This window comes from Sander vitreus, chromosome 21, assembly GCF_031162955.1.
Source record: "Sander vitreus isolate 19-12246 chromosome 21, sanVit1, whole genome shotgun sequence".
Classification (NCBI taxonomy): Eukaryota; Metazoa; Chordata; class Actinopteri; order Perciformes; family Percidae; genus Sander; species Sander vitreus.
The window spans coordinates 11,791,377-11,817,145 of NC_135875.1; the positions used below are offsets into that span (position 1 = coordinate 11,791,377).

The window sequence follows — 25,769 nt, forward strand, 5'->3', positions numbered from 1 at the left end:
TCTATTATATTTCCTGTACATTTATATACAGGCTGCAGTATGTCTCAGAGTTTCTCTCCCTCATACTTAGCTATTTGCAGAGCTCACTGCCCATCTCACTGTCTGCATCAGCAAATGTAGTTTGCATAGTTGTCATCATGTAACTTAAAAATGGAACTCCATAACTAAACAAACTGGTATTCATTCATTTTGTATTATTATTTATAGAGGACAGCGCATAATAATCAACTTAAAAACATAGGCTAATTGTCACTATGCTGGAGTTACTTCAACAGCTAATTTACAACAATCCCAAAACACACTAAAAGGAGACTAATCAGTTAAAAACATATGTCACAAGAATTTACTACAAGACAGCCTCAACAGATGACTAAGCTGACCTCCGGTTGTTTTACGTTCATTTCATCCCTTAATTGGAGGGACCTTATCGATACAAACCACCTTAAAGTAAGTTAGATGCCCACACATCAATACTGTTCTGTGATGGTCATTTACTGACAATGAGCAAAAGTCTAAGCTCTTATCCAGCAGCATTCTGACAGAAGTGAGACAGACAGCCAGAGAGCAGCAGCATATTTCCGCCTCAGAATGTATTGTGTATTTTGTGTTTTGTTACTTCGAAAAAATCACTTGCACCTGCATTCACTAGTTTGTGGTAATAAATAAAATCAAAACGTACGAGCCAAGTTAAAGTAGTGCTGAAAAGATTAGTTAAATAAGTGAGTTAACTGTAAATTGAATTTCATCTTCTGGACAGTTGGATGGACAAAAAAGCTATTTGAATACAAGTTGGGATTGGACTTTTTGTCAAAGTACAGAACAACCAGTGAACATTTCCCAACTATGTTACTAGAAAACATAATTCAGTCTGCTGTTGCATATTGCAGTAGTTGTACATAGGAGACAGAGTCGTTTTTTTCTTACACCTGGTTGAAACACATTTTATTCCATCTTCACCAGCAGTTAGTCATGTTCCTATCCACTGCCAGACTGTAGTAGAACATCATTCAAATAATCATGGTGATGGGCTGCAACAGCTTTGAAGTCCATGCAGCTAGTCAGAGGCTGATGAATTCCAATGAACACATTTCCCTTCCACTTTCATCTTTCCATCAGTCCAATTGAATTTTCAGAATGGCAAAGATTTTTCAAGTGATGGTTTCTGTTTGGTGGGGGTTGTGTTCAGCGAGGCGGGAGGATAGAATGTCCAACATCATGAGTACTTAATTGATGCCATTATCATATGAACAGCACCCAAACAAAGAATTCAGTTAGACTTTGGGTGACAGATCCACAATCACAGCAGAGCTCACGTTATGGTTGCCGCTTGATTTATGCTGCCAGTCGCTCAGTTATTAAGTGCTCACACATAGAAATATGTCACTTTGTGTACCCCGGGAATCGGCTTTTATTATCTGATAAAAAGAGAGAAGCTGGAACAAGATGCTTATCTGCACACTGTACACATCTTTGTTGTAATGGTGTGATATGTGCCAGAGATAGGCCACGCTTTTCAGCTAATGCATGTTTAAGCACCAGGCTATACTAATTTAATGGGATCACATATAGAAATTTTGTATTTTCTGACAGTAAACGCTCTGGTCAAAGGATGTTGATAAATCCAAGCGATAAGCATCTTTTGTCTGCCTATGAAATCTCTCCGTTTTTGTACAACGAAATATCAAAGACTATAATGGTGGTGCACATAAAATTGCAGTTTAAATCACATAAAAGAAAAAGACCATTACTACTCTGCCCTGAATGGAGCCATGCTGCTCTGTTGCCCCCCTGTGGAGACTTTTACAACATACATTTTGAATGAAATGTCTCACATGGGGACTGTATTGTTTCTATTTCACATTGCATTGTGCAACACTTCTGATTAAAGACCTTTTTCTTTCTTCAGGTATGAAGCGTCCAAAGAGCCCCGTCTGGCTGGACAGCAGCCCTCCTCCCAAGAGTCAGGAGGGACAGGCGGAGGAAGAAGAAGAGGATGATGAAGAGGAGAGGAGGGTGCACAGGGCCAAACGAGAGCGACGTCAAGGCAGCAGCAGTGCCACTATGTGCCATGTGTGCAACATACAGCTGAACTCTAGCGCCCAGGCCCAGATCCACTACCGAGGGAAGACGCACCAGAGGAGGCTGCGCCGACTGGCAAAAGCTGTCAGCACAGGTATTCACTAGGGGTGGGGGGAAAACATCGATACAGCATAGTATCGCGATATATTCTGTGGCAATACTATATCAATACATAGACGCAAAGTATCGATCTTTTATTATATATTTGTTGGTCAGTTTGTCTGCTTGACAATCCCATTTTGTAGCAATAAAATTGAAGTGAGAAAACAGAGAAATGTATCTTTTTAGATAAAACAGATGTTTACAAAGTTTCCTTTTTGGGATATAATTTGAAATTGGGAAAAATTTGAAGTTGGGAAAAAGGTAAAATTGCAATATATCGCAGAATATTGCAATATGTTTAAAAACGCAATAATATCGTAACATAAGTATCGTGATGATATTGTACCGTGAGGCCTCTGGTGATTCCCACCCCTAGTATTCACTGATTCTATTTTCTCAATACTTATTTCACTTACCTCCGCAAAGGTTGAGTTACCTGCTGATTCACTGCAGATTATGAGATTTAAAAGTAGCCTCACGAGCAACAAGAACAGAACTACACACATCATTATCATTTCGGTTTGTAAATGTATCCTACTAATGCTGTCTCATTGTATTTCATCTCATCTCAAATTTAATTTTCTGATGCTGTTTGTATGTGCTTGTGTGACTATCACATTTTTTTTCTGCTGTATTATGGTCTCTCTTGCAAAAGAGGCCATTTTATTAACTATATCTATACAATCTAATGAAATCCTGCCACATATTCTACCTTTACAAATCTTATAGAGTAGAATAGATAGCTTTTTTTATTGTCATTCAACTGTACATACAGAGTCCATCCATCCATCCATCTTCATCCGCTTATCCGGGGTCGGGTCGCGGGGGTAGCAGCTCCAGCAGGGGACCCCAAACTTCCCTTTCCCGGGCCACATTAACCAGCTCCGACTGGGGGATCCCGAGGCGTTCCCAGGCCAGGTTAGAGATATAATCCCTCCACCTAGTCCTGGGTCTCTCCCGAGGCCTCCTCCCAGCTGGACGTGCCTGGAACACCTCCCTAGGGAGGCGCCCAGGGGGCATCCTTACCAGATGCCCGAACCACCTCAACTGGCTCCTTTCGACGCAAAGGAGCAGCGGTCTCACTCGAGCTCCTCACGGATAACTGAGCTTCTCACCCTATCTCTAAGGGAGACGCCAGCTACCCTCCTGAGGAAACCCATTTCGGCCGCTTGTACCCTGGATCTTGTTCTTTCGGTCATGACCCAGCCTTCATGACCATAGGTGAGGGTAGGAACAAAAACTGACCGGTAGATCGAGAGCTTTGCCTTCTGGCTCAGCTCTCTTTTCGTCACAACGGTGCGATAAATTGAATGTAATACCGCACCTGCTGTGCCGATTCTCCGACCAATCTCCCGCTCCATTGTCCCCTCACTCGCGAACAAGACCCCAAGGTACTTGAACTCCTTCACTTGGGGTAAGGACTCATTCCCTACCTGGAGAAGGCACTCCATCGGTTTCCTGCTGAGAACCATGGCCTCCGATTTGGAGGTGCTGATCCTCATCCCAGCCGCTTCACACTCGGCTGCGAACCGATCCAGTGAGTGCTGAAGGTCATATGAATGAAATTTCATTCCACTGGACCATCTGGACCAAGTATAGGCAGGTTGTGGATACCCAATGGCAGTGTGGCTATGGGCGAGTAATCACTCTATATTTTGATTTATGTAACAAAATATGGGGTGGGCCACCACAACCACACACATAAGATTTCCACTCTGGAGGGTGGTTTCACTTTTTTGCGTTTTTAAGCCCAAAAAACGCAGTTGCCGTCTAAACGAAAGGCACATCTGATAAAATATTTTTACGTTTTCACCCGCGAGCGTTCTCGTGTAAACAGGGCCTTAGCTTTTTCCAGAGTTTTCAACCATATCAAACATCGGTGAATGGAGTTTTCTTTGTTGGCATGGAGATGGCTCTGTTGACATGCGAGCTCAGTAGCTGTCATGATTTCATTCATAGCACTTTGCTCCCGATGAAGAAGACTGTGTGACACAGTTGAAAGCTCCAGAAAGGCTAACAAAGAATTCACTTTCGTGCTTAACTCTATGGATAATTTTTTAAGGTTGTAGTTTGCAATGCTGTAAAATGCTGTACTTCAAAGTGAGTCATACTTATATGAATATCAAATGAGAATAAGTGGGAGCTTTAGCAGACAATAACCATTTTAACTGACTTTTCAAAGCAAATTAAGACAACTTACAGAGACAGAAAAATGACAGGTAATCCCAAATGAATGGACCTTTCCTACTGCAGACATTCTGACTTGTCACAGCAGAAAACACATTAATTACACCTGTGTCTTTCATCTGATGACAATATAACATGTCTGCTGTGAAAAATGTCTCAATGATTGAAACATTATGCAATAAAGCAGCGGAAAACAACAGTTCAACACTAATTGCTAGAGAGAAACAACATGTAGACCCTCACCAACATTGACTGAAAGACTCATAACTTTATATTTACTTACAAACTGCCTCAAAATGACCATAGTTGAATCAACACCTCTTACAGTCCGGACAAAAACAGAACATGATGAACTTCTTCAAATTGCTATTTACTGCAGGGCTGTTGTTTTGTCAGTGCTTCTGTTATTTTGTCATCTGCAGTGTTTTAATCAATTTTTCCTCCATAGAGGGTCTGTTTACAAATGCTAGAAACATATACTGCTTTGTGTCTGAGCCTCATGCTTCTTGGTGCTGGAGTTTGATATCAAGAAAATTTGCCCTATATCTGCTAACAGTATGAGTGAATGTGACAGTACAGATACTGGGTCTGGCTTTAACACTGCTATGGTTTTTTTTTCTGACAAAATATTTTACGAGTAAATGCTGCACAAAGAAAACAACAAAAAGTAAGGTTTGGACTTTGGAGCCCCCCACAACCTGTCAGAAAAGCTTTGTGTTTACTTTGCACTGACTATGCACGTTCTGCAAATATAGGCTTTCCAGTAGAAGTTGTGTTGTTTGGTGTTTTTGGCACACACAAAAAGGTGGAGAAATAGTATTTCAGCAGACTCGGAAACTGTACCCTAATACCTAACACACCTTGTTTAGTCAGGTGTTTATTTATTTTGACTTGTAGTATACTCTTTCTGTCACAATTGTGTAAATGTTCACATCTGCAAACCATGAGGAGGTGTTATGCATTCAGTATATATTTACTATTCCAGAAGAGCCCATTTTCTGCACACCTGTTTTGACGAGGGGCCATTAATCACTTCACTTCACTCACCACCACCTGTGTCACTGCCGCGCTGATCAATCTGCACTCAGCAATCACAGAAAAAGAGCCTCTAATGAACAACTGGCCAAAAAGATGGCACTTTTTAATGTTGATTTATGAGTGTCTCTCTCTCTCTCTCTCTCTCTCTCTCTCTCTCTCTCTCTCTCTCTCTCTCTCTTTCTCTCTGTTGGCTTAGCACACATGTTTAGCTGTTTCAATCTAACACTGCACATGAAATAAATGAGCAGTACGTATATCCATTGTTTAATTTCTCCCTCACTTCAACCTCATTTTGTTATCATCAGAATGTTATTGACTTTTTCTGTGTCAGATAATAGCCTCTGCAGATCATCATTCATACTTAAAAGTATGAGACTGATCCCTGGCGTGTGTGTGTGTGTGTGTGTGTGTGTGTGTGTGTGTGTGTGTGTGTGTGTGTGTGTGTGTGTGTGTGTGTGTGTGTGTGTGTGTGTGTGTGTGTGTGTGTGTGTACATGGTCCCCATTTTTGGACTCTATCTATCTACCTATTGTATTTGGGACTTTCCAGCATCCAGCACCAAACTTTTAGTTCCTGACTGTCTGATTAGGAGCTCTGATGTTAACTCCAGTAACTTTTATGGAAATCTGGGTCAATGGCTGGCTTCTGTCCAGCATTTTGGTGCAGAAACAGACACTTCTGTGAATGTTACCCCATTTCAGTTGAAAACAAAAGACTGGTGACTCCTCCTCCAAGACTACAGATGGAGATACGGACAACAACCTTGTCTGAAATCACTCCCTCGTCCACTCATTCAGTGCTCCCTAGTGCACTTAATACCGATTTTGGACATAGCCAAGATGAAAAAAGAACTCTTTGATACAGTTATCCATCAGTTATAATAAAGACAGCTTTATCGGTTTACCACTGGAGATTTCTCCTAGTTGGAGTTAGTTCATGCTGTCTGCTTAAATAAACCTGAAGGAAAGCCAAAAGCAGAAGCGTGGTTTAGTGAGCAGGCTTTTCGGCAGCCTACTGGTTTATGTGTTGTATATTTATAAGGCAATCTCAAGTCTGCTAACTGTTATTATACAATGAGTGTCTGAAAGTGCCACAAGTGGAAAGTGTGAAGGTGACCTCCATTCTGCTCCAGTTTGCTGGCAAGAAAGCAGGGAGCGATTTGTTCTCTCAGAGAAAATGCTGCCATTACTGACAAATTTCTTGAGGGTTGTGCAGGAAATAGTTCCCTACCATAATTCCTACCATAATGAACACTCTACAGTATGACATACACAGAATTTTAATTTACCCCTTGTTGTACCGCAACCAAAGTGCTGTTGACATATTGACACTTACAGCAGTGATTACCACCACTGCAACTGTTTTAAAATGTGTTTTTTTCCATTTTGGTGTAGGGCGCTGTCACACTTCATTGTCTATTGTTCATCATTGCATGCTTTACATAATGTGCATGTGTTGATTAGACATCAACAGCATCAGCACTGACAAAGTTTAAACAGCCAACCTGCTGCAGACCACAATGTCAGAGCTATCTCATCCAATAATTGATAGTTGAGATGAGACTCATGGGCAGCTTGTGTCAGTCCCTCAGGGTGAAGGGCTTCTTGTTTCCCCACACGGGGCACAGAGTGATTTCACACCTGCCATTTTGAAACCGGTTAAATGAACCCTACAGTGTTTATTTGGGTTGTTGTGAAATTGACAATACCACAGTCAAAAAACTCCCCGGCCTACACAAATAGCCGTGAAAGGGTTTATTTGGAGCAGACTTGCAACTTGACTTAAAGACAGGAAAAAAGCCTGTAAATTGTCCTTTCAAAGACACAGACTGCCTAATTATTTGCCAGTATCCTGTTCTTCTTTGTCATGTTAAGCTTGCTACTTATATATTTTGCATGTTATTAATCTAACAATTTCTTACTCAAGTCATTTATATTAAAAACAAATGCCCATCATATATGCGTTCCTGGAAATCCAAGTGACATCTTCCAACGTTTTATGTCTGACAAACAGTCTGAAACTCAAAGATATTCAGTTTATTATCACAGGACAAAGAAAAGCATCAAATCTTCTTTTTTGAGAAACTAGGGGTTTATCACTGGCTGTAATGTTTCATATCTAACCAACAGAACAAGTGAACTGTAGGATTTTATTTCCTATGGCGCACTAAGCATCCCTGTGGTGGCTTATATAACATTTTGTAAAAACAACATGACTATTGAATTCATCAACAGTTTTCTGGCACAAAATGGTAGCCAGGCAGATCTTCTGTCAAACCTTGTAAACAAATAGTAAGGAGGATTCCCACACACAAATGGCAGGTTTACACAATGTCTCACAAGCCATTCTTCCTGTTGCCTATTTCCAAGTAGAGAGAAGAAAAGGAGGACGAGCCAAGTCAATTAAGGTGACTGTTAGTATAATTCAGTCTGTGCTGCGATGAAACCAGCCTTATAATACCCATTCCCTTCCCACAGCTGAACTAGTATTTCCTTTATTTAGCCGCATGAAGTGATTGCTCAAATGAAAAGAGATTTTAATAGGGTGCTTCTCACTGGGGGCCTTTTGAAAAGGGAACGTACCAAAGCAGTTTCCACTTCCTGCACTCCACACTGAGCGATCTGGACCACTGTGGAGTCATTTCAGTTCAGGGGTTATGGTTTTCAAATTTTCTGTATGATGTGTGTTTATGTCATGCGTATAAACTCACATGAAAATGGCATATCTGATATGCGTGTATACTGCACACACAGACACACTCAAAAGTTGAGGTAAAGGAGAAATAGGGGACATAGTGGGCCCCAGATGTTTAGTGCTTTTAAGGTTCAATTTGCACAATTCGGTGTGAATTAATGATAATAGCCCCTTTCAGAGATGCACCCCTTTACGTTAATCTGAGGGCAATTTAACATGTCGGTCTCAGGTCTGGATTTCAGAAGTCTGAGTTGTTAACAGTTCCAACAAAGAGACATTTGCCCTCTAAACTTCTCAAATGGTTTCATTTGAATAATTCTTTGAGGCCCAATAAGTGTTAAATGATCCATTATTTCACAAAAAAATATTATTATTATTATTATTACACAATATTAAAAATATATATATCATTTATTTTGTAGCACAACTTGAGAACTAATTTATGTATGACATGTTTCCATGGGTCCATTTGAGATTGACTCTTTTCTTATTTTTCCTTTTCAACCAATGGAATTGATTGGATGCATTTTACTTATCTTCAACAGGATTCAGAGAGGAGAGAAACATGTACTGAATGAAGGATAAATAAAGCCAGTAAGAACACAAAAACATCTGTTCGAGAGAGATGTTCTTTTATTCAACTCCTGTGTCTTCCCACATATAAGATATATATCAAATACATCTTAACTGCACATAATTTGGCATAATTACATAATGTAGTTATAACAAACAGAAATGCCTTGAAAGGGTGATGGAGTTTCTAGTACAAATGCAGCAGGTTTTGCTGTGAAGTCCTTAACAGTGAATATCTTGTGTCTTTAAAAATTGAGAACACAAACATTTTCCTTTTTAAGTTCAAAACTTCTTGTGCACAGTTTAATTACATGAACAAGACTGTAACATTGCCTGCAGGCTTACTCTGCAAGATGTGCACTGATATGCATCTTTGGCTATTTTTAGGTATTCGTCGTATTCACACACCACCACACCTCTGGCTAAAAAGCCAAGTTTCAGAGTATCTTAATGTGACTGTACTTGGATTTTCAGTCTTCTTTCATTTGATTTTAAAAAAAAATTAAGACACATTCTTAATTCACACATTCACACATTCAGACACATCCTAAATCCTGAAAAATAAAGTTGGTTCAGAGAGGTGACCTAAACAATTTTCTGCACTGTTTATAACAATCTTCTCACTGAAAGGGAAAATTAAGCCTCTCTTCTTTCTGGAACAAAGCTTCCCCTCACTAATAGAAAATCTCCTCTAAATTTCTCAAACAGAGCTCCACTGCAGATTGACTTGGCTTAATACTTACCTGACTGTTGAATTGTTCCTCCTCCTGTATACCCACATACAGTAGCTATATGGTATCACAAAAACAACCATAAAAGTGGTATGCCTGTGCCTGCACGCACGCACACACACACACACACACACACACACACACACACACACACACACACACACACTGAAAAAAACTGTGTGAGTGATGAAATAGGACATTTATCAGGTAGGGTTTGTTTTTTTTTACTGCTTGGCCTCATTTCATACAGCAGAGACTGCTTAGCAAAAACCAGCCATTTTTAAGATGTCACTTGCTCTGTCATCGACCGCTATTCTGCACAGTCTGAAGGCCTGCAGGAAGGAGTGGAGCTGGAGACTGAGAGACAGAATAACAGGAGTGATCCTGGCTTGTTCACCATTTCCTATGTTTTTTCCTGAATCAATTGGTTGGCAGATATATACCAAAACCCTCAGGGGCTGATAGTGTTAAAGCAGACACCTGTTTTACAATATTTTCCAATGGCTGTGTCATCTACAGGTCAGAGATGTGTCAGAAATTACCCAAGGAGCTGTACTTGGTTTGTGAACGTAAATAGTTCATTTTTGGTATTTTAGGTGGCAGAGAGCCATTATCCTGCATATGAAGGAGAGTCAATAAATTTGAATATAAACATGAGAAACGTTGGATTTGTCTTAGTGGTGAAAGAGTAACTTTTTGAGATTGGTTTTGGATGTTATCCAAGATACAATAAGTAAATGTATGTATGTAAGTGTTGTCATTATAAAAGCAATAAGTTAAAATGCATTGGGCTGCGATACTGTCAAAATGCATAAAAATTGTTTTGGGTTGGTGAATTAGGTTGAGAGGAAAGAGGCTTTTGTTGTCCCTCTTGTTGTTTCTGTCTCAGTCATTTCCATAAGTAAGATGGCATGACAATCATTCCATATAAGTAAATAGAGGTATGCATAGCCGATGTTTAGTAGTAGGTCCACAGAGAATGAAAGCATAATCTGTGTAGCCAACACACAACTGTTCTGCTCGAGGCTGTCTCCCTTTCATTTGAATGCAGCAGGCTGAAATCAAGTGTATAACTGTCAGGATTTGTCAGCGTTGTGCTTCCACACCACACATATTCAAGTGGACATGTAGCCAGCAAGGAGCACACAGGGCAGACACAAGCAGTGTGTGTGTGTTTGTGTCTGTGTGTGTTTACGACACTGTAAATGACATTTGAGGCCAGGGTTCCGGGGCAGACACTGTGAGAATAATCGTGTTTATTTGAAGTGATTATAGTGACTGTGGAATGAATAACAATGCATTGAAGGCCTGCCCTCCCCAGCGGTGTGTACAAGCTTCTGTGTTGCCTCTACAAATATCCAGCTACGTGCTTCTGGAATGAGTCAAGATTTCAGATGCACTGAAACTCTTCCTCTCCTCCTCTTCAACAACTAAAAGCACATACCAGAGAATCCTAAGCTTAATACTCTTAATATTTAAGAACATGTCCATGGTGTAAATGGTCACAAACTGTAAGAAGTTCTCAGATCCTTAATTTAAGTAAAATGTATACCACAATGCAAAAATACTAATGTTTCAAGTAAAAGTCCTATACTTAAAATATACTATATATTTATACTCTAAAATGGGGCCACTCAGCCTAATGGTTACAATACATACTACATATAAGGAGCAGCAATTTCTGTAAATTACATATTTATATATTAATTTATTCATTTTCATGCCTTTTATTAGAGAGACAGTAGAACCCCATGCAACAAAGGTCCTGAGTAATTGAGTAAACTGAGTAAAAAGGCTGACTTTGTAATTGTCTTAATGTGGCTGTTAAAATTCAGGTCTGAGTCCATGACTACACCAAGATTTCTTGTTTTTAACATTATCGTTTGAAGCTGAGTGCTGACTTTTAATCGTTCCTCCTTTGCTCCAAAAACAACCACCTCAGTTTTTTCATCATTTAATTTAAGAAAGTTCTGGCACATCCAGTCGTTAATTTGTTCAATGCACTTAGTCAGTTGTTGTATTGGACTATAGTCCCCTGGCGATAAGGTTATATAAATGTGTGTGTCATCCGCATAACTATGGTAACTTATTTTATTGTTTTCCATCATTTGAGCCAGTGGAAACATGTAGATGTTAAACAGGAGAGGCCCCAGAACGGAGCCTTGGGGAACTCCGCACGTCATATTTGTATGCTCAGATGTATAATTCCCTATAGACACAAAGTAGTCCCTATTCTTTAAATAAGACTCAAACCACTTTAGTACTGAGCCAGAAATGCCAACCCAGTTTTCCAATCGGTCTAGTAATATGTCATGGTCGACCGTATCAAATGCAGCACTGAGATCAAGTAATACCAAGACTAAAATTTTGCCACTATCTGTGTTTAAGTGGATGTCATTAAAGACTTTAACAAGAGCTGTCTCAGTGCTGTGGTGTGGTCGAAAACCCGACTGGAAGGCATCAAAACTGTTGTTTAGTGACAAGAAAAGGTTGAGTTGTTGAGAAACCGTTTTTTCAATGATTTTACTTAAAAATGGAAGGTTTGATATCGGCCTATAGTTGCTCATTAGTGACGTGTCTAGATTGTTCTTTTTTAAGAGTGGCTTAATGACTGCAGTTTTCAGAGCCTGTGGGAAGATACCTGAGAGAAGAGATGTGTTTACAATCTGTAGAAGATCTGTAGCCAAAAAATTCGAAACATTTTTGAAAAGGCCCGCAAAGTAACTAGATGGAATAGCTGTACAACTGAATTTAGTGGTGTAAAAGTGTAATTTTTCTTTTTGAAATGTAGGTAATGTAAGTATGATGTTGAATTACATAAACATTGTATTTAAAGCTGTAGTGCATAGTTTCTTGCTCCCCCATGACAAATTCTTAGTAATGACAACAGCACTGTCGGAGCATCCACATGCCGCAAGCCTTGTGATCGCACCCCCCACCCCTCCTCCACACAGTTGCTAACACGGGGGATTAAAAAAGAAGAGGTAATTATCTTGTAATTGTTATGTCCTCTTTGTCTCCAAAGCTGAACGCTGCTGTTGTCGTTTCTCAGCGTTGATGTAAAACGTATCACTCGAGCTTCTGCGCATGAAAGTCACTGGACGACACCATTTTGTAAACATAGCCATACTGAGAAATACAGAGAGAGTTTTGTGGAGCTGATAGGCTTAATTAGCTTTGCATCAACTCATTTGGCAATGGCTTGAATATAATGGACATTCATCATATAAAATAGTTGCGCACTATAGCTTTAAATACTGTACTTGAATGAATATACTTCACATAATTTCTCAATTATAACACCAAGACCATCGTATCACATACATACATACATACATACATACAAATACATTGCAACTCAAAGAGCCATTTGAGCTAAATATCACACAGAAAGGGTGACACAGAACAGAGAATCCAACTCTGCTCTGCAGTGTGTTAATACAGTAATCATCGAAAGATTAGTCCGTAAAATGAGCGAGCGATTAGGTGTACAAAAATCTCTCCCACCTGTTCATTTAAATAAACACTCTGCTAGAGCTGCACGCTGCTTGATCTCAAATAGTTTAAATCAGTGTTGAGTGTGGAAATAGCTGAACTATCAATATGCTAAGCTTCCATGATTTATGATTCAGATTTGTGTAACTCGTTACAGAGTCAAAACCCTCTCCTGCATGGAAGCATTGGATAGATTGGGGTCTTCTGATAATGTATCATTTACATAAGAAATATAATGTATTTGAATGGTTACACATTATTCTCATACTTCCATTACTTATGGTGGCTAATGTTAGCAGACCTTAGATATATATTGTCGTGTAACTGTCAGTTTGCTGACTCTTCTCTACTTGTGCTACAGTCTTGTTCAACAAATGTTACACAGTGTCGCTTTGAATATTCAAATGTTTCCCTTTTCTTGCATTGATGTGCCCCTTGCAGCGCTTCTTCCTGTTCCTCCCCAAAATGCAACATTATAGCCACATCAGCCACTCCTGTGATCGTCATGTAAAAATGTATAAATGAGAGTGTCTAAAAGATATGACATGCAGGAGAGGGTTAACCTTCAGAACACAATACTGGGGTTGTATGTAGGAAAACTGCAGAATGAACAGTTCATTTAAATATTACTCTACTGCTTACTTTGGCTGAACACTAAACCACTGTTTAATTATGCTGGTGATCAGTCACACCAAAGTGGTGGTGGAAAAAATAATGACTATGTTCTGCTTGAGTGACTCAGGTATTTTGATTGAAAACTCTGCACACTCAACCTATTGGACATGTAAACAGGGGTGTAGAAACCATTTATTCTAATCAAATAGGGCCTTGCAATCAATCATCACAAACACCGTACTGCAGTATCTGATGTAAACATATAAGGTGTATCATTTGGATGTGGATTAAAAGCTTGTAAATGTTTCATCTTTGTGCCCACGATGTTGGTTACTTTGGGTGACAACGTAGCACATTTTAAGCAGGACCGTATATACCAGAATAGAAATAGATTGATAAATGATGCTTATTGTTGTCAAGTAATGCAAGGAAGGAAATTGCATTTGATTGTCCTTTAGGGCACATGCAGGTGTGAACCCTGAATAGAAAATGGTACTGGGAAGAAGAAGAAGGGGGAGAGAGGTGGGATGTTAATGTTGTTGATAGCCAGTCCGCTGCCAGCTCTCTCTCCCCCCTCTTCCTCGCTCCCTCGCTCACTCACTCACTCACTCACTTGCGCTCTCTTAGATACTCACGCACACAGAAGAATACACACTTTGCTCTCACCAGCCTCTTTCGTTTCTCTGCTGTTTTTCTCTCCGCCTCGGTGCTTCTCTCATGATCAGCAGAGCATGAGGCTTTTAATTGAAGCACATATGTGTCGTTCTTGAGCTGCAGCAGTTTGGATCACAGCCAACATGTGTCGTTGACCGAGAAAGGATTTCATTCCAGTTAGAGAATCAAAGTGGAGGAAAGATAGACACAGAAGAGAGACAGAGAAGGTTATCTGCGAGGAGGCACTTTGTTGGTTTTTGTTCAACTTCTCTGATGGGAGATAAACTGGCAGGAGACGCCTAAGTCAAACACAGAAGAGAGTAGCAAGCAGAGGTATCACAAAGCACGTGGAGATGCTTTTTGGTAAGACCGTTTGTTTACTCTTACAGTGTGTGTCAGTACCACTTGTTTATGGGAATGCAATAGCCTCACAAATTTTGTTTTATCAGGTTTTACTTGTCTTGAGATGTGTTGTTTTTTGTGTATCCATCTGCCTAAATGCATGCGAGTACTCCTCTGTCAAAGTGTGTTTTTACAACAATGACTTCACATCGTTGCTCAAGGGCAAGCTCAGTCTCCTGCCTACCATCTGCCCTCTTTCAGTTCCTCTGCATCCAAAATGAGTCCCTCGCCTGTTTGTTTTTCTAATTGACCCCTTTTGATTAAGCCAAATGTGGAGTTCAGACCAATACAACACAGTAGCTCCCAGATGTGTCAAGTCATTTTAAAGCCACACAAGAACAGCGCTGATATCACTGCACAGATTGCTGGCAATTATGTCTTTGCCTCCTGAGGGAAATATGCCCAGATTAGCTCGCATAATTGGAACCTGTTAAAGATAAAGGCAGTGTGGGGATTTTTTTAGTCATTTGTGTTTGTTTTTTTCAGCTAAGGGCGCATAATGCTGATTGCATTTAGGGTTTTTAAATTTGGAACCACTTTAGTGTTGCCAAGTTAAGCTCTTTTATTTCACCAGCATACGTTGGTAGTATGCATAGACCGTTTACCCGTCTCAAGTTCAAAGTTTGACCTCTAGATACATGCATGCAAATGAAAGAGTAAACAAGAGTTCAGCTAAAATGATTAATGGGCATCTAGTTTGATAATCCATTAGTCGTTTCAGTCACTAATGGCAAAAATGCCAAAAGTAGCTGGTAGAAGCTTCTTAAATGTGAGAATTTTCTGCGTTTTTATCTGTTCTATATCACTTTAAATTGCTTATCTTTGGGGTTTGGACTGTTGATTAGACAAACAAGGAATTTAAACATGTCACCTTGGTCTCTGGGAAGTTGTGATGGGCAGTTTTCAATGTTTTTTGGACATGTTATAGACAATCAATCAAGAAAATAATCAGCGGATTAATCGGTAATGAAACTAATCGTTAGTTGCAGCCCTAGATTTACGTTTGTGTTTTTCATTTTGGATGAACACCGAGGCAAAAATTCTAGTTTTTATATGATGAGGATGAAAAAGAAGTGTCTCATCTTATAGAGTTAACACAAAGTTATGTGTAAAAATTATGTGTGATATACTTCAGTAGTTTATGGACACATATACACTGTGCCGCGTGTGCCTGGATAGAAATACTAAGAAGTGTCTGTGTGGCAGCTCTGGATGCTGTCTGCTTTTAATGTCAGATTAGAGGGATCAAAGGGAAACAGTTGGAGAGGAGATAGCTGTAGACCTTTGCCTGGTGGCCATGCAGCAGCTGTCCCCACCCCTCCACCGCTAGTCAAGAGCTGCAGTGACAGCCTCTGTATATAAATCTAATTCTATAACATGAAATAGATGTAATGATGTGTTAAAATCCTAGAATTAAGAACATATTTCTCAGCTTTGAGATTTATATCTTTCTATAGCCTACGTCTTTTGTTGAAAAGTAGTAGACCTACAATTATATGTAGCACAGCAGAAACTGGGGGAGGCCTTAAAACATTGAATAAAACATTTATAATAGAGCACACCAGGATCACAATAGTGTAATAACACACATCTTACAAGCTCTGTTTCCATGCATAACACCACATTACGCCGACGTCAGTGATGCAAATCGCAGTGACTCACAGTATGAAATGGTGACTGGTTTACATGTTCAGAGGGGCACAGCACAATTGTACCACAGTTGGAAATGTACTGCATCCAGTGGCGTAAGACGGCTAAGATGTGATTGCCACATGGTTGGTTAAAGTCTGCAATATTTATTTGGCTCTTTTTAAAAACATAATCCAAATTGCAGGAAACATGGAACAGAGAACTGATATGATAAAGCGTACCAGGTAATACAGCAAGACGATAAAAGCGTAAACATTTGGTAGAAATGGGTAAAACTTTTTTTTTTTTAAATAGACACAATAAACAGGGCTGGACAATGAAAATAACCACGTTTTTTAAAGTGAGCTTTTAACCAAGATTTAAAACATTAACAAATGCATTCATTATGACAAAATAATGTAATCCAGTGCTTTGGGGCACATTGTCTCTTACAGTTTTTAGTTGAGTCATCAGCTCCTTGTTCCTCCGCCTACATCTTCTCTCTTGCCCTCTACTGTCAACTAAGAAATGTTTGAAAATGTCAACATATTAATTTAAAAAAGAAATACATGAAATTGGCTGTGACTACAATGTATACAACATATTATTAAATGTGACACAGGCTGGCTTGAGTTGTGACATCCAACCTCTTTATTCTCTTTTAAAAGGTGAGCAAATAAAAGTCTACACTTGACTAAAATCATATTTGTGCTTGCAAAAGGCCCAATTTGCATTTTATTAGTAAAACCCTGTGACGCATTCTATCACCCACACACATACAAATTATGTACTATATATCAGAGGTTAAAAAACACTACAGAACTGTAGAACTTTAAATCGCAAAGTCAAACAAATGATAGTTATCTGATCAGCTTGAAATAACCTACTGCAGCACAGCATAAAGCTGTTTAAGTATCTTATTCGATTTCACCTGAAGTGTAGATAATAAACTAAATTGTCTGTGTGACAAAGTGCAAGTTTTTTAATGCAGTAGAAAAGAAAAACCTTTGAGTGCATGACTCACTTTATGGAACCAATAATATTAGCAAGTGGGATGATATGACCCATCATATTAGCTATGAGACATTAATCTATGTTCTGTGTGGATGGAGAGAGAAAGCAAGTCCTTATTTTATTGTTATGTTATGGAAAAGTTTTTCAAAATGTTTGACTAGACAGTTCATGAGTCACATTAGATGGGACCATTAATTTTCCTGTTGGGGCTCAAATTCACTATCCAGCAGCGTTAATGACTCATTATTCTAATCGTAGGGTAATGAGTATAACGCAGTATGGTTTTAATTGCAATACTGATAGTGCAGATTATCATAGAGAACAAATGTAATTAGGCTACTGTACTTTGACTCAATGCCTTGTGTTGGTGAGAACATTTAGATTTTTTTGTGCCACAGCAGTATCTGAAATACCCGTCATCAGCATGGAGCCAGGATTGCAAGCTCAGTGCATCTGAAGTATGCAGCAAGTCCTCCAAACCATACGACGATATAGGTTGTTTATTCCTACCCTCTAATACGACCCACAGGAGCGTTTTCCGTCCTCATATCTAAACCATAAAATGTAATGGTTGCATTTTTTAACAAAACAGTTGCGGTTTTAAACACGTCGTTAACGTTGTGAAATGGTTGCAGTTTGGTTATGTTTAGGCACCAAAACTACTATGTTAAGTTTTGAAAGACATCGCGGTTTGGGTTAAAATCAGACATTCCTTTACTTTCGGTTACGCATTCGATGCTGAATGGGACGTAACTTGTTCCGTAAAGCTAAAAAAACTTGCTGTTTACTTTTATTATCAAACAGGACACGAACCCCGGTCTCCTGGGTGAAAGTCCTGTGTTGGTTTGACCCATACACCACTCCAACCTACCTCCCTCCTCCTTACGCAGAATTTGGCGCTCTTATACTTTGTCACATTACTTTCTGCTTTGCTCCTGTCATACTTAGTATGGTCACTAGAGGGGGGCTTCCACTATAAAGGTTAATATGGGTTGTAATCAAGGGGGTAAGCTTCTCCTCACAACACGAACCTCCTATGGCGCCATTTTGATGCTACCAAGCCATCACCTCCCGTTAGCATTCCATTGACTGCCATTCATTTTGGCGCCACTTTGACAGCGAATAACTTTACATCTGAAGCGTTTAAAGACTCTATTTGTCCATTGTTTATTTCTAAAGAAACACAGCAATGTATAAAAGGCTCCATTACCTTGTACCTCACGTTATGGCTCCGTAGCAGACGTTTTTGTAAAAATAGATGGGAACGATTGTGTCATAACCACGCGACTTACTGTCGCATAGTAGAGAAATTACCGTACAGTACAGGAGAAGCGCGCAGGCAGTTTCGTCTCACATTAGCTGTTTAAGTGTAATTACTAATGTTAACTAGCATTTTAGTTAGCAAAAATTTGCCTGTGCCTATGTTATCTCCTTACATACCCAACTCATTTACTTTTTGCTGTCAGTTTTCGATGTAAAACTAGATTCCTGGTGTAGTTATAACTCTTTCGCAACATCCTTTCATGGTTGGGGAATGTCTTGCACTTGTACATAGAGCAGGTACGCTGTATTTGCATTTGAACACATCATGCTCATTTCACAAATTCTTTTGATTTTCCAATAACTCGTTACTGGAAAAATACCAGTTTGGTATAATCTGAATGAATAAATGTGGCATCCTGTCTAATGTTGTGTGTTATTACAAGACATTCCCTCATTTACCTCAACCCTGCTAACAGAGACTGACAGCCCCAATCAGTCATTGTAGAGTGTTGATAGTGTGAGTTTGATTAGCCTGACTGTTAATGACTGTGGAGGTACACACACACACACACACACACACACACACACACACGCACACACACACACACACACACACACACACACACACACACACACACACACACACACACACTCACTCACTTTCTGTCACTTAAGAGGACGCTGCATTGATTTATATTCACTAAATGCTACTACTATCCAAACCATGCATAATATGATGAATTCCAACCTTAATCTTAATCATAATAATAATAATAATAATAACAAGTTTTAGCCCTAAATGTTTTTGTCAACCCTTGTGGGGACCTGAGATTTGTCTGAGACTCCCTGCAATGTGACTGTATTAACAGGTTACTGTCCCTGCAATGTCATTATTACACACACACACACACACACACACACACACACACACACACACACACACACACACACACACACACACACACACACACACACACACACACATTTTACTCTCCTGGTGGTTAATAATAATCAATAGAGGCATGTGATGTCATCACACATCTACCTTGCTTTTACACTGAGTGTGACATAAGTGCCACTTTTGTTTTTAGTAAAGGAGACCTAATTTGGATTATCATGATTAGCAGGAATTTTTTTCATTATTTATAATTGATGTCAGGAAAAACCAATTCGTCAGAATGAGATAATATTTGCTTCTGATTTGGATCTGTACAGTTATGTATAGTATTAGTGTATATATGTATGAGAAGTGAATCTGTAATAAGCATTTTGATAGTGGCATAATTGAGTTTAAAAACATCAAAAGCTGGCAAGGATTTCTCTTCAATATTCATATCAAACGTCTAGCTCAGAGTGCCTCACATCATGCATCAAAATGAGGGCAAAAATTTCCCTGGGAATGGAGCTGCATGCCAAAACCAACTACATTAAGTCATTTTAATGGTTTAGACACATGCCATGGATTCTATTATTTCTATCTATTTTTTTTTTGGGATTTGCCAAGAACTCATGCAGCTTTAAGATATCTGGCAACCAGGACTGTGACAGGGTGATCTCAAGGGTCTGTAGAGGCCATGTGGGACTGTCTGTTGGGCACATAGTGAGGACATTGAATGGTTCTTTCAATACATTACAGATTACATCACCTGCTGTGTGTCGTAAATAAAATTTGATTTCTTTACTTTTCTAAATAAAATTGACTAAACCCCTAATAAATAAGAGGGTTTCTGGGAGAACAGTACAGTATGGTGGCGATGCAGAGTAGATTTTTTTATAGTAGTGATTTCATCAAATTTTTAGCCCTGCTAATTAAATACGTTTGGATGTGGAAGCAGTACCAGCAGCAGCAATTTAAAGATTTTGCGACATGACATAATAATACAGAAACACCTGTAAAGTAGCTGCTGTACAGTTCAACAGCTCATCAGCCAAGTTGATATGAATAAACCCTTAAGCTGCGTTCAGACAGAAAGCAAAGCTAATTCTCACCTTGCATCATTTCCATGAATTTGACCACTGAACCGTCGACTTGTGTTTTTTCATTGATTCGTATACAATTACGCCGCCTCTTTGTCTGACCTCACAATAAGGCCTTTCAGTACATGCAGCAGGCTGCTTAACATACTCATTGTGGCCTGTGCCCTCTTCTTGGTGATGTTGTACTGTGCAGCATCAGTGTTGGGATGAATAAACTAGTAATAAACCAAAAAACTAAATGAGCCTGCACAGCATGGAGTTAGAAACAGTTGGGAGGATAAACTGAACTCTAAACAACCATCACCATCCTCTCAAGGTGCAAGACGGGGTGTCTGAGGCGCTCTATTGTGTCAATAGCCATCAGACTGTATAATACTACCTGTCCCATACTAAGAGAACAGAAGTACACTGCCTGCACTATGACCCTAGATTGCTATTCACATATCTAATTTAGAAATGTACTTGCATAGTTTCTATCCTGTATATTTTTCTTAAATTATCTGCGTATGAGTTGGTACATATCGTATTTTATCTGTGTGAGGAAGCTATGAGGGATCCCACGTCACTGATTATACTATAGATGGCAAGATTATATTCATATTTTCAAAACATCTTGTCATTAAATTTGTTTTGAATATTCACTTTGCTCACCAGCATTGGGGAATGGACTCTCAAGGACACTGGAATTGAGACTCCTTCTATGTCCTTCGAACAGGAGTTGTAAGTCCGTTGCTCTGCCTCTGTCTGTAAACTGTAAGGAAAAGTACAATGGTTACTCAAAAACCACTCCTTGGATATGGACTATTTCTAACTTTTGACATGCATGAAGTTGGCTTTGCAGTATTTCTACCTCCTGCTGGCTACTGTACATGAACGGCTGCTGACTCACAACATTTTCTTGTTTCTTGAGAGTTAATCTCTCTTTGGAGATTGAGGTCAATTGTTACAGAAACTCTTAATGGCTCAAATGTTGCACATGCTTCAATTTAAGATACACACACACACACACACACACACACACACACACACGCACATTCACACTATACACTCTGTCAGCAAAAATTGATTCATGTTTTGGTATTTGCTGAAATGCTGACTTGAATGAAAATATTTAGCTTCCAAATCCGTCAACGTGCCTTAAAAATCAAGCAGAAAATGCAAAATCTGCTGAAATATACCGCTGCCAGGAGACATGACATTGCCCAAAAAATGTTGATTACAAATTCAAGTGCTCTCTATTAGTATTCATGCAATACATTGTCAGGATGTATGCACGATTAGGGTAGCTGCAGACTCAGTGAAGTATGTAAGATTTCATTTTTGGTGAAGTGTCTTTCACTCACACAGCCTTTAACCTTGACCTTAGAGACAGGTGTTTTAATTTCAAATGATATTATTGGTAGGATCAACATTTTCCCTGCTAACATTTCATGGAGTGAACAGAGGTCTTACACTTCTAAGGGTCTATAGGAAAAGATGTTTCAAAGATCACCGAATGTCAGCCACTAAAAGTCTGTATGTTGCTAATTAAAAGGTTTTCGACCCTGTGAAAGCGGTCCTAATGCACTTGATGGCTACATACATGATATCATGCTAAAAGACTGAGGCTAAAGCTAACAGGTCAAAATAAGTTGTTTTTTTTCTTTTGTTTAAAGTATGTTTTGAATTTTTAGGATAGCATCCAAGACTGACTTTCATACAGTGGGGAAATACTAACGTTACACATTAGATGTGCTATCAGGAACAGGGTGCTTTTTTTAACATAATCTGTAACCCCACAAACTCATGTAGTTAGTTAATGATAAGCTAACATGCCACCTTGAAAGTACAGCTAGGATGCTTACAACAGGGGGGACGGATCCCATTGGTTTTGTTCACCCATGACTAGCGAACCGCTCCATGAACGACTCTCAACGCTGAATATCACTCTTACTACAGCCCCATGCACACCACTTCACCACGTGGAGAAAGCTTGACAGGTCTGCCGTGCCTAGTTACGTTTGCTAAGAAATGTTCGTACAATCACTGTTCAAGGGAGGGATTTAGGTTGAGTAACTTTGCAGCACTATTCCCCAATAACGCAGGTTTGGCAAACTTTGCTGCAACAAACAGGCTAAACTAGAAAGAGCCCTACAACACGCTCTTCACCTTTGTAATACAACTGCTGACGTTAGCTCGTTTTCTTTAATGTATCCCTGATAAATATCTTTCAAGATGCACCAATAAGCAAAGATCCTGTGATTCTCAGCTCTAAAGCTGCTGATGTATGATCCTTCAAACTCACCACCAGGCAGACAGCTAGAGAGGAGCATCCAGACACAAAGCTGCTAATTACTAAGTTCGTGGGGTGGATAAAGCTGCGACAGACTTTAAATATCAATAAGTATGTGCAGCACATCTGCTGAATGCCGTTCAGCAGGTCTGATTCGACTCAGGCTTATCTCAATTCAAGCAGCTGGTGGCAGTTTATTTTAAGTGTGCTTGATAAAGACGTGCAGAACATTATGAAAGGGCAGAGGGTCGGAAAAGGAAACAAAACACAACAGACACTGCTGTATCGGAGCTGCACTCATAGTGCATTCATGCTCATTTTCCAGCGGATCAACGTTATCTCCTAGTGTTTGTTTATTCTTTATGGAAACAGAATCGAAAAGTACATCATGTGCATTAACTTTGAATTTGGTGTTTGCCTGTTTTCAAAAGACAAAGTCTTCTCGACGTAAACAAGATGAGTAAATGGAAGATCATAGTGAGATAACTTAAATCATGCTTCACTAGAACATAGCCTACCAACAATATTACTTTCCTAATATACCAGACAAGGCAGTTATTGAATCTAATTTGGTGCCAGTATTAACATTCGACTAAATATGATGCCCTGTGGAAACTCTCAAATAAAAAGTCCCAGCAAGCCAACAGCCTTCTGTAAAGTTCTGGTTAAAGAGATATGCATCACATTTGCTATCTAATCTGCTGTTTCATGCCAGCAGTGGGGATGAAAAGACTTTGAAAACATGATGAATTTTGACTCTCTTGATTGTTTTTAGCTTAATTCTCCTGTGTGGACATTACTGTAGTAGCGTGTATCCTTTGCAGAGTAATCACAGTACCCTGTGATTTTTCTTTGACCAGACGACACTAGTCCTGGATTTCACCTTGAACAAATTCAAAAGAAGTTTATTGACCCTGGGGTGAAAATGGGCCTACAGTGCTCCAGTTGAAAGTAGGACAGATTACCGCGGGGAGCCTGATCTGGGCTGGATGCTGCCCTGCAGGTAAAAATTCACAAGAAGCCGCTCGTGCGTCCAGCTGCGGCTGTGTGAGTTTAAATAGACAGTGACAGACAGCGGGAGAATTTGCCTGTTGGCTGTCAGTCGTGGCCTAAATGTACTTTACACAATAAAGATGATTCCTTTAAAGACCACACAGTGCAAGGCGGGGGCAGCATTTTAAGCCATCATGGAAATTAGGCCTTCACTTCCACCGTTTTGTTTCCAGTGGAGGGAGCTAAGCGGAGCTGTCAATGGCAGTTTTAATGGATGCTAATTCATCCTCCAGAGCTCATCATAAATGCCTAGCTCTCTGCCTGTTGTGTAAGCAATGAATGGCATCACCATTACAGCAGAAGCGCAGTGCACTAACCACTTCTGTTTTATGACTCAGAAAAGCTGTGTGCTTCATGCTATTATGAAGTGGAAAACATACCATTCAATTTTCATCATTCGACAATGTGTTTTGCAGGCTTAACAGCAAAATCCTGTCAGAAGAGGCAACGCTTTTTTAGCATTTCAATTCCACGTTCCACAGTGCTTAATCCTGACTACTTGATTGAACCGTCTGAATGACTGTGTGCTATTCTGCAAATAGAAAGATTACTGTTGGTTAAAGATAGAGTGAGTGGGATTTTCCAATCTGCACCTACAGAATACACTGTGCAGTAGTAGTGACTTATGCGTCAAAGCAACATTGTTTTTTATAGTCATCATAACGGTATATTCAAGTAATTCTTTAATATGTTTAAATTAATGTACATATTTTTATGTTAAAGACGTTTTATTTAATTGTTTTGTGATACTGTGATTATAATGATACTAAATATATTGTCAGCAGTAGTAACACAATATTCCAAATGCCCCAAATACTCATGATGTTTTATATAATTTATGTTTTTATGAAGTATTAATGAGGGTGAGTTGCAAAATTGAATGTCTTGTTATTGTCTTGCTGATGTCAACCAGATTGTTAAAATGACACTACCCAGATTCAGATTTATGATGTGTCGATGTCCTGATGTCAACACCAGATATTGAATAAACGCATTAGCAGCTTTGTGGTTCACATACAAAAATAGATTGTATTTGACCTTATGAAATAACTCAACACGTGCCTGGACCACTGGAGCATTTCATGAGCTGGAACCCTTGACAAATCTAATCTAAATTCCATTATAACTGTGTCTTTTTAGTAAAATTAAAGTTAGTTTTGTTAAATAACTTGGCCTTTTCAGTGATATTACAGACATCAGTGGACTGTAGGTTCTATGTTTTTTGTTTAGAAGATGGTAAAAAAAAGAAGTAAAAAATGACATTACATGACATTCAGATTTGACTAGATTTGATTATTCCAGTTGTTCATCACGCTTTCCTAAACTCACCACAATCCTTGGAGTGGATCCTTGGAGCTCATCACAATATACCGTAGAAGCAATATCACAATACATTTTAGTATCATTCAAAGGAAAAGGTTAAAAAAAAATCTATGTATGTACATTTACATATACATATACTGTATGCACACCTACATGCATTTTTTTCTAACAGTTTATTTAAAAAGAAAATAATAAATGGTCTTAAATTACTAGAAATCATAGCATCGTTGTCCAGTGAAAGCCATCTCCAAATGTGAGCATTTTGAAATGTTCAGGTAAACGTAAGGATTAAGTGTTCATTTATGGGTTTAATAAAACATTTCAAAAGAAATTATCTGGAAAATGCATTGTCACAAAGCTGAAACCAGGACTGTTATTTTTAGCTCATGAAAAGTACAAAAAATTTTTGGAGACACATGGTTAGTGATAATCAGGCTATGATTGAGGTGATTAAATATATAGCGCCCTCATATGAGGAGGGCTCACAAAAATACTAGAATGAAGAGCCAGGGGGAGGGGCTCACAGATATTGCCTATTTACAGGGTCTGGATTTTGGTGCTAAGCCCCTGTCTCTGGTCTCTGACATCATGCCTATCAGTCTCCAGAGGTGCATTATTCATTATTATTTTAATGATAATATGATAGCAAAATATGTTTGATGTCTTTCC

The 25,769-nt window shown here is 39.2% G+C and overlaps 1 protein-coding gene across 3 annotated transcripts in view; it reads left to right on the plus strand.

Annotated features, from left to right (window-relative positions):
- LOC144536557 (zinc finger protein 385B-like) overlaps nt 1–25,769 on the plus strand; it is a 71,879-nt gene that overhangs the window by 29,475 nt on the left and 16,635 nt on the right. For all 3 annotated transcript variants that reach the window (XM_078279759.1, XM_078279761.1, XM_078279760.1), the window contains exon 2: nt 1,907–2,173. In XM_078279759.1, the coding sequence (XP_078135885.1) occupies nt 1,907–2,173 (267 nt within the window). The remainder of the gene's footprint in view (nt 1–1,906; nt 2,174–25,769) is intronic.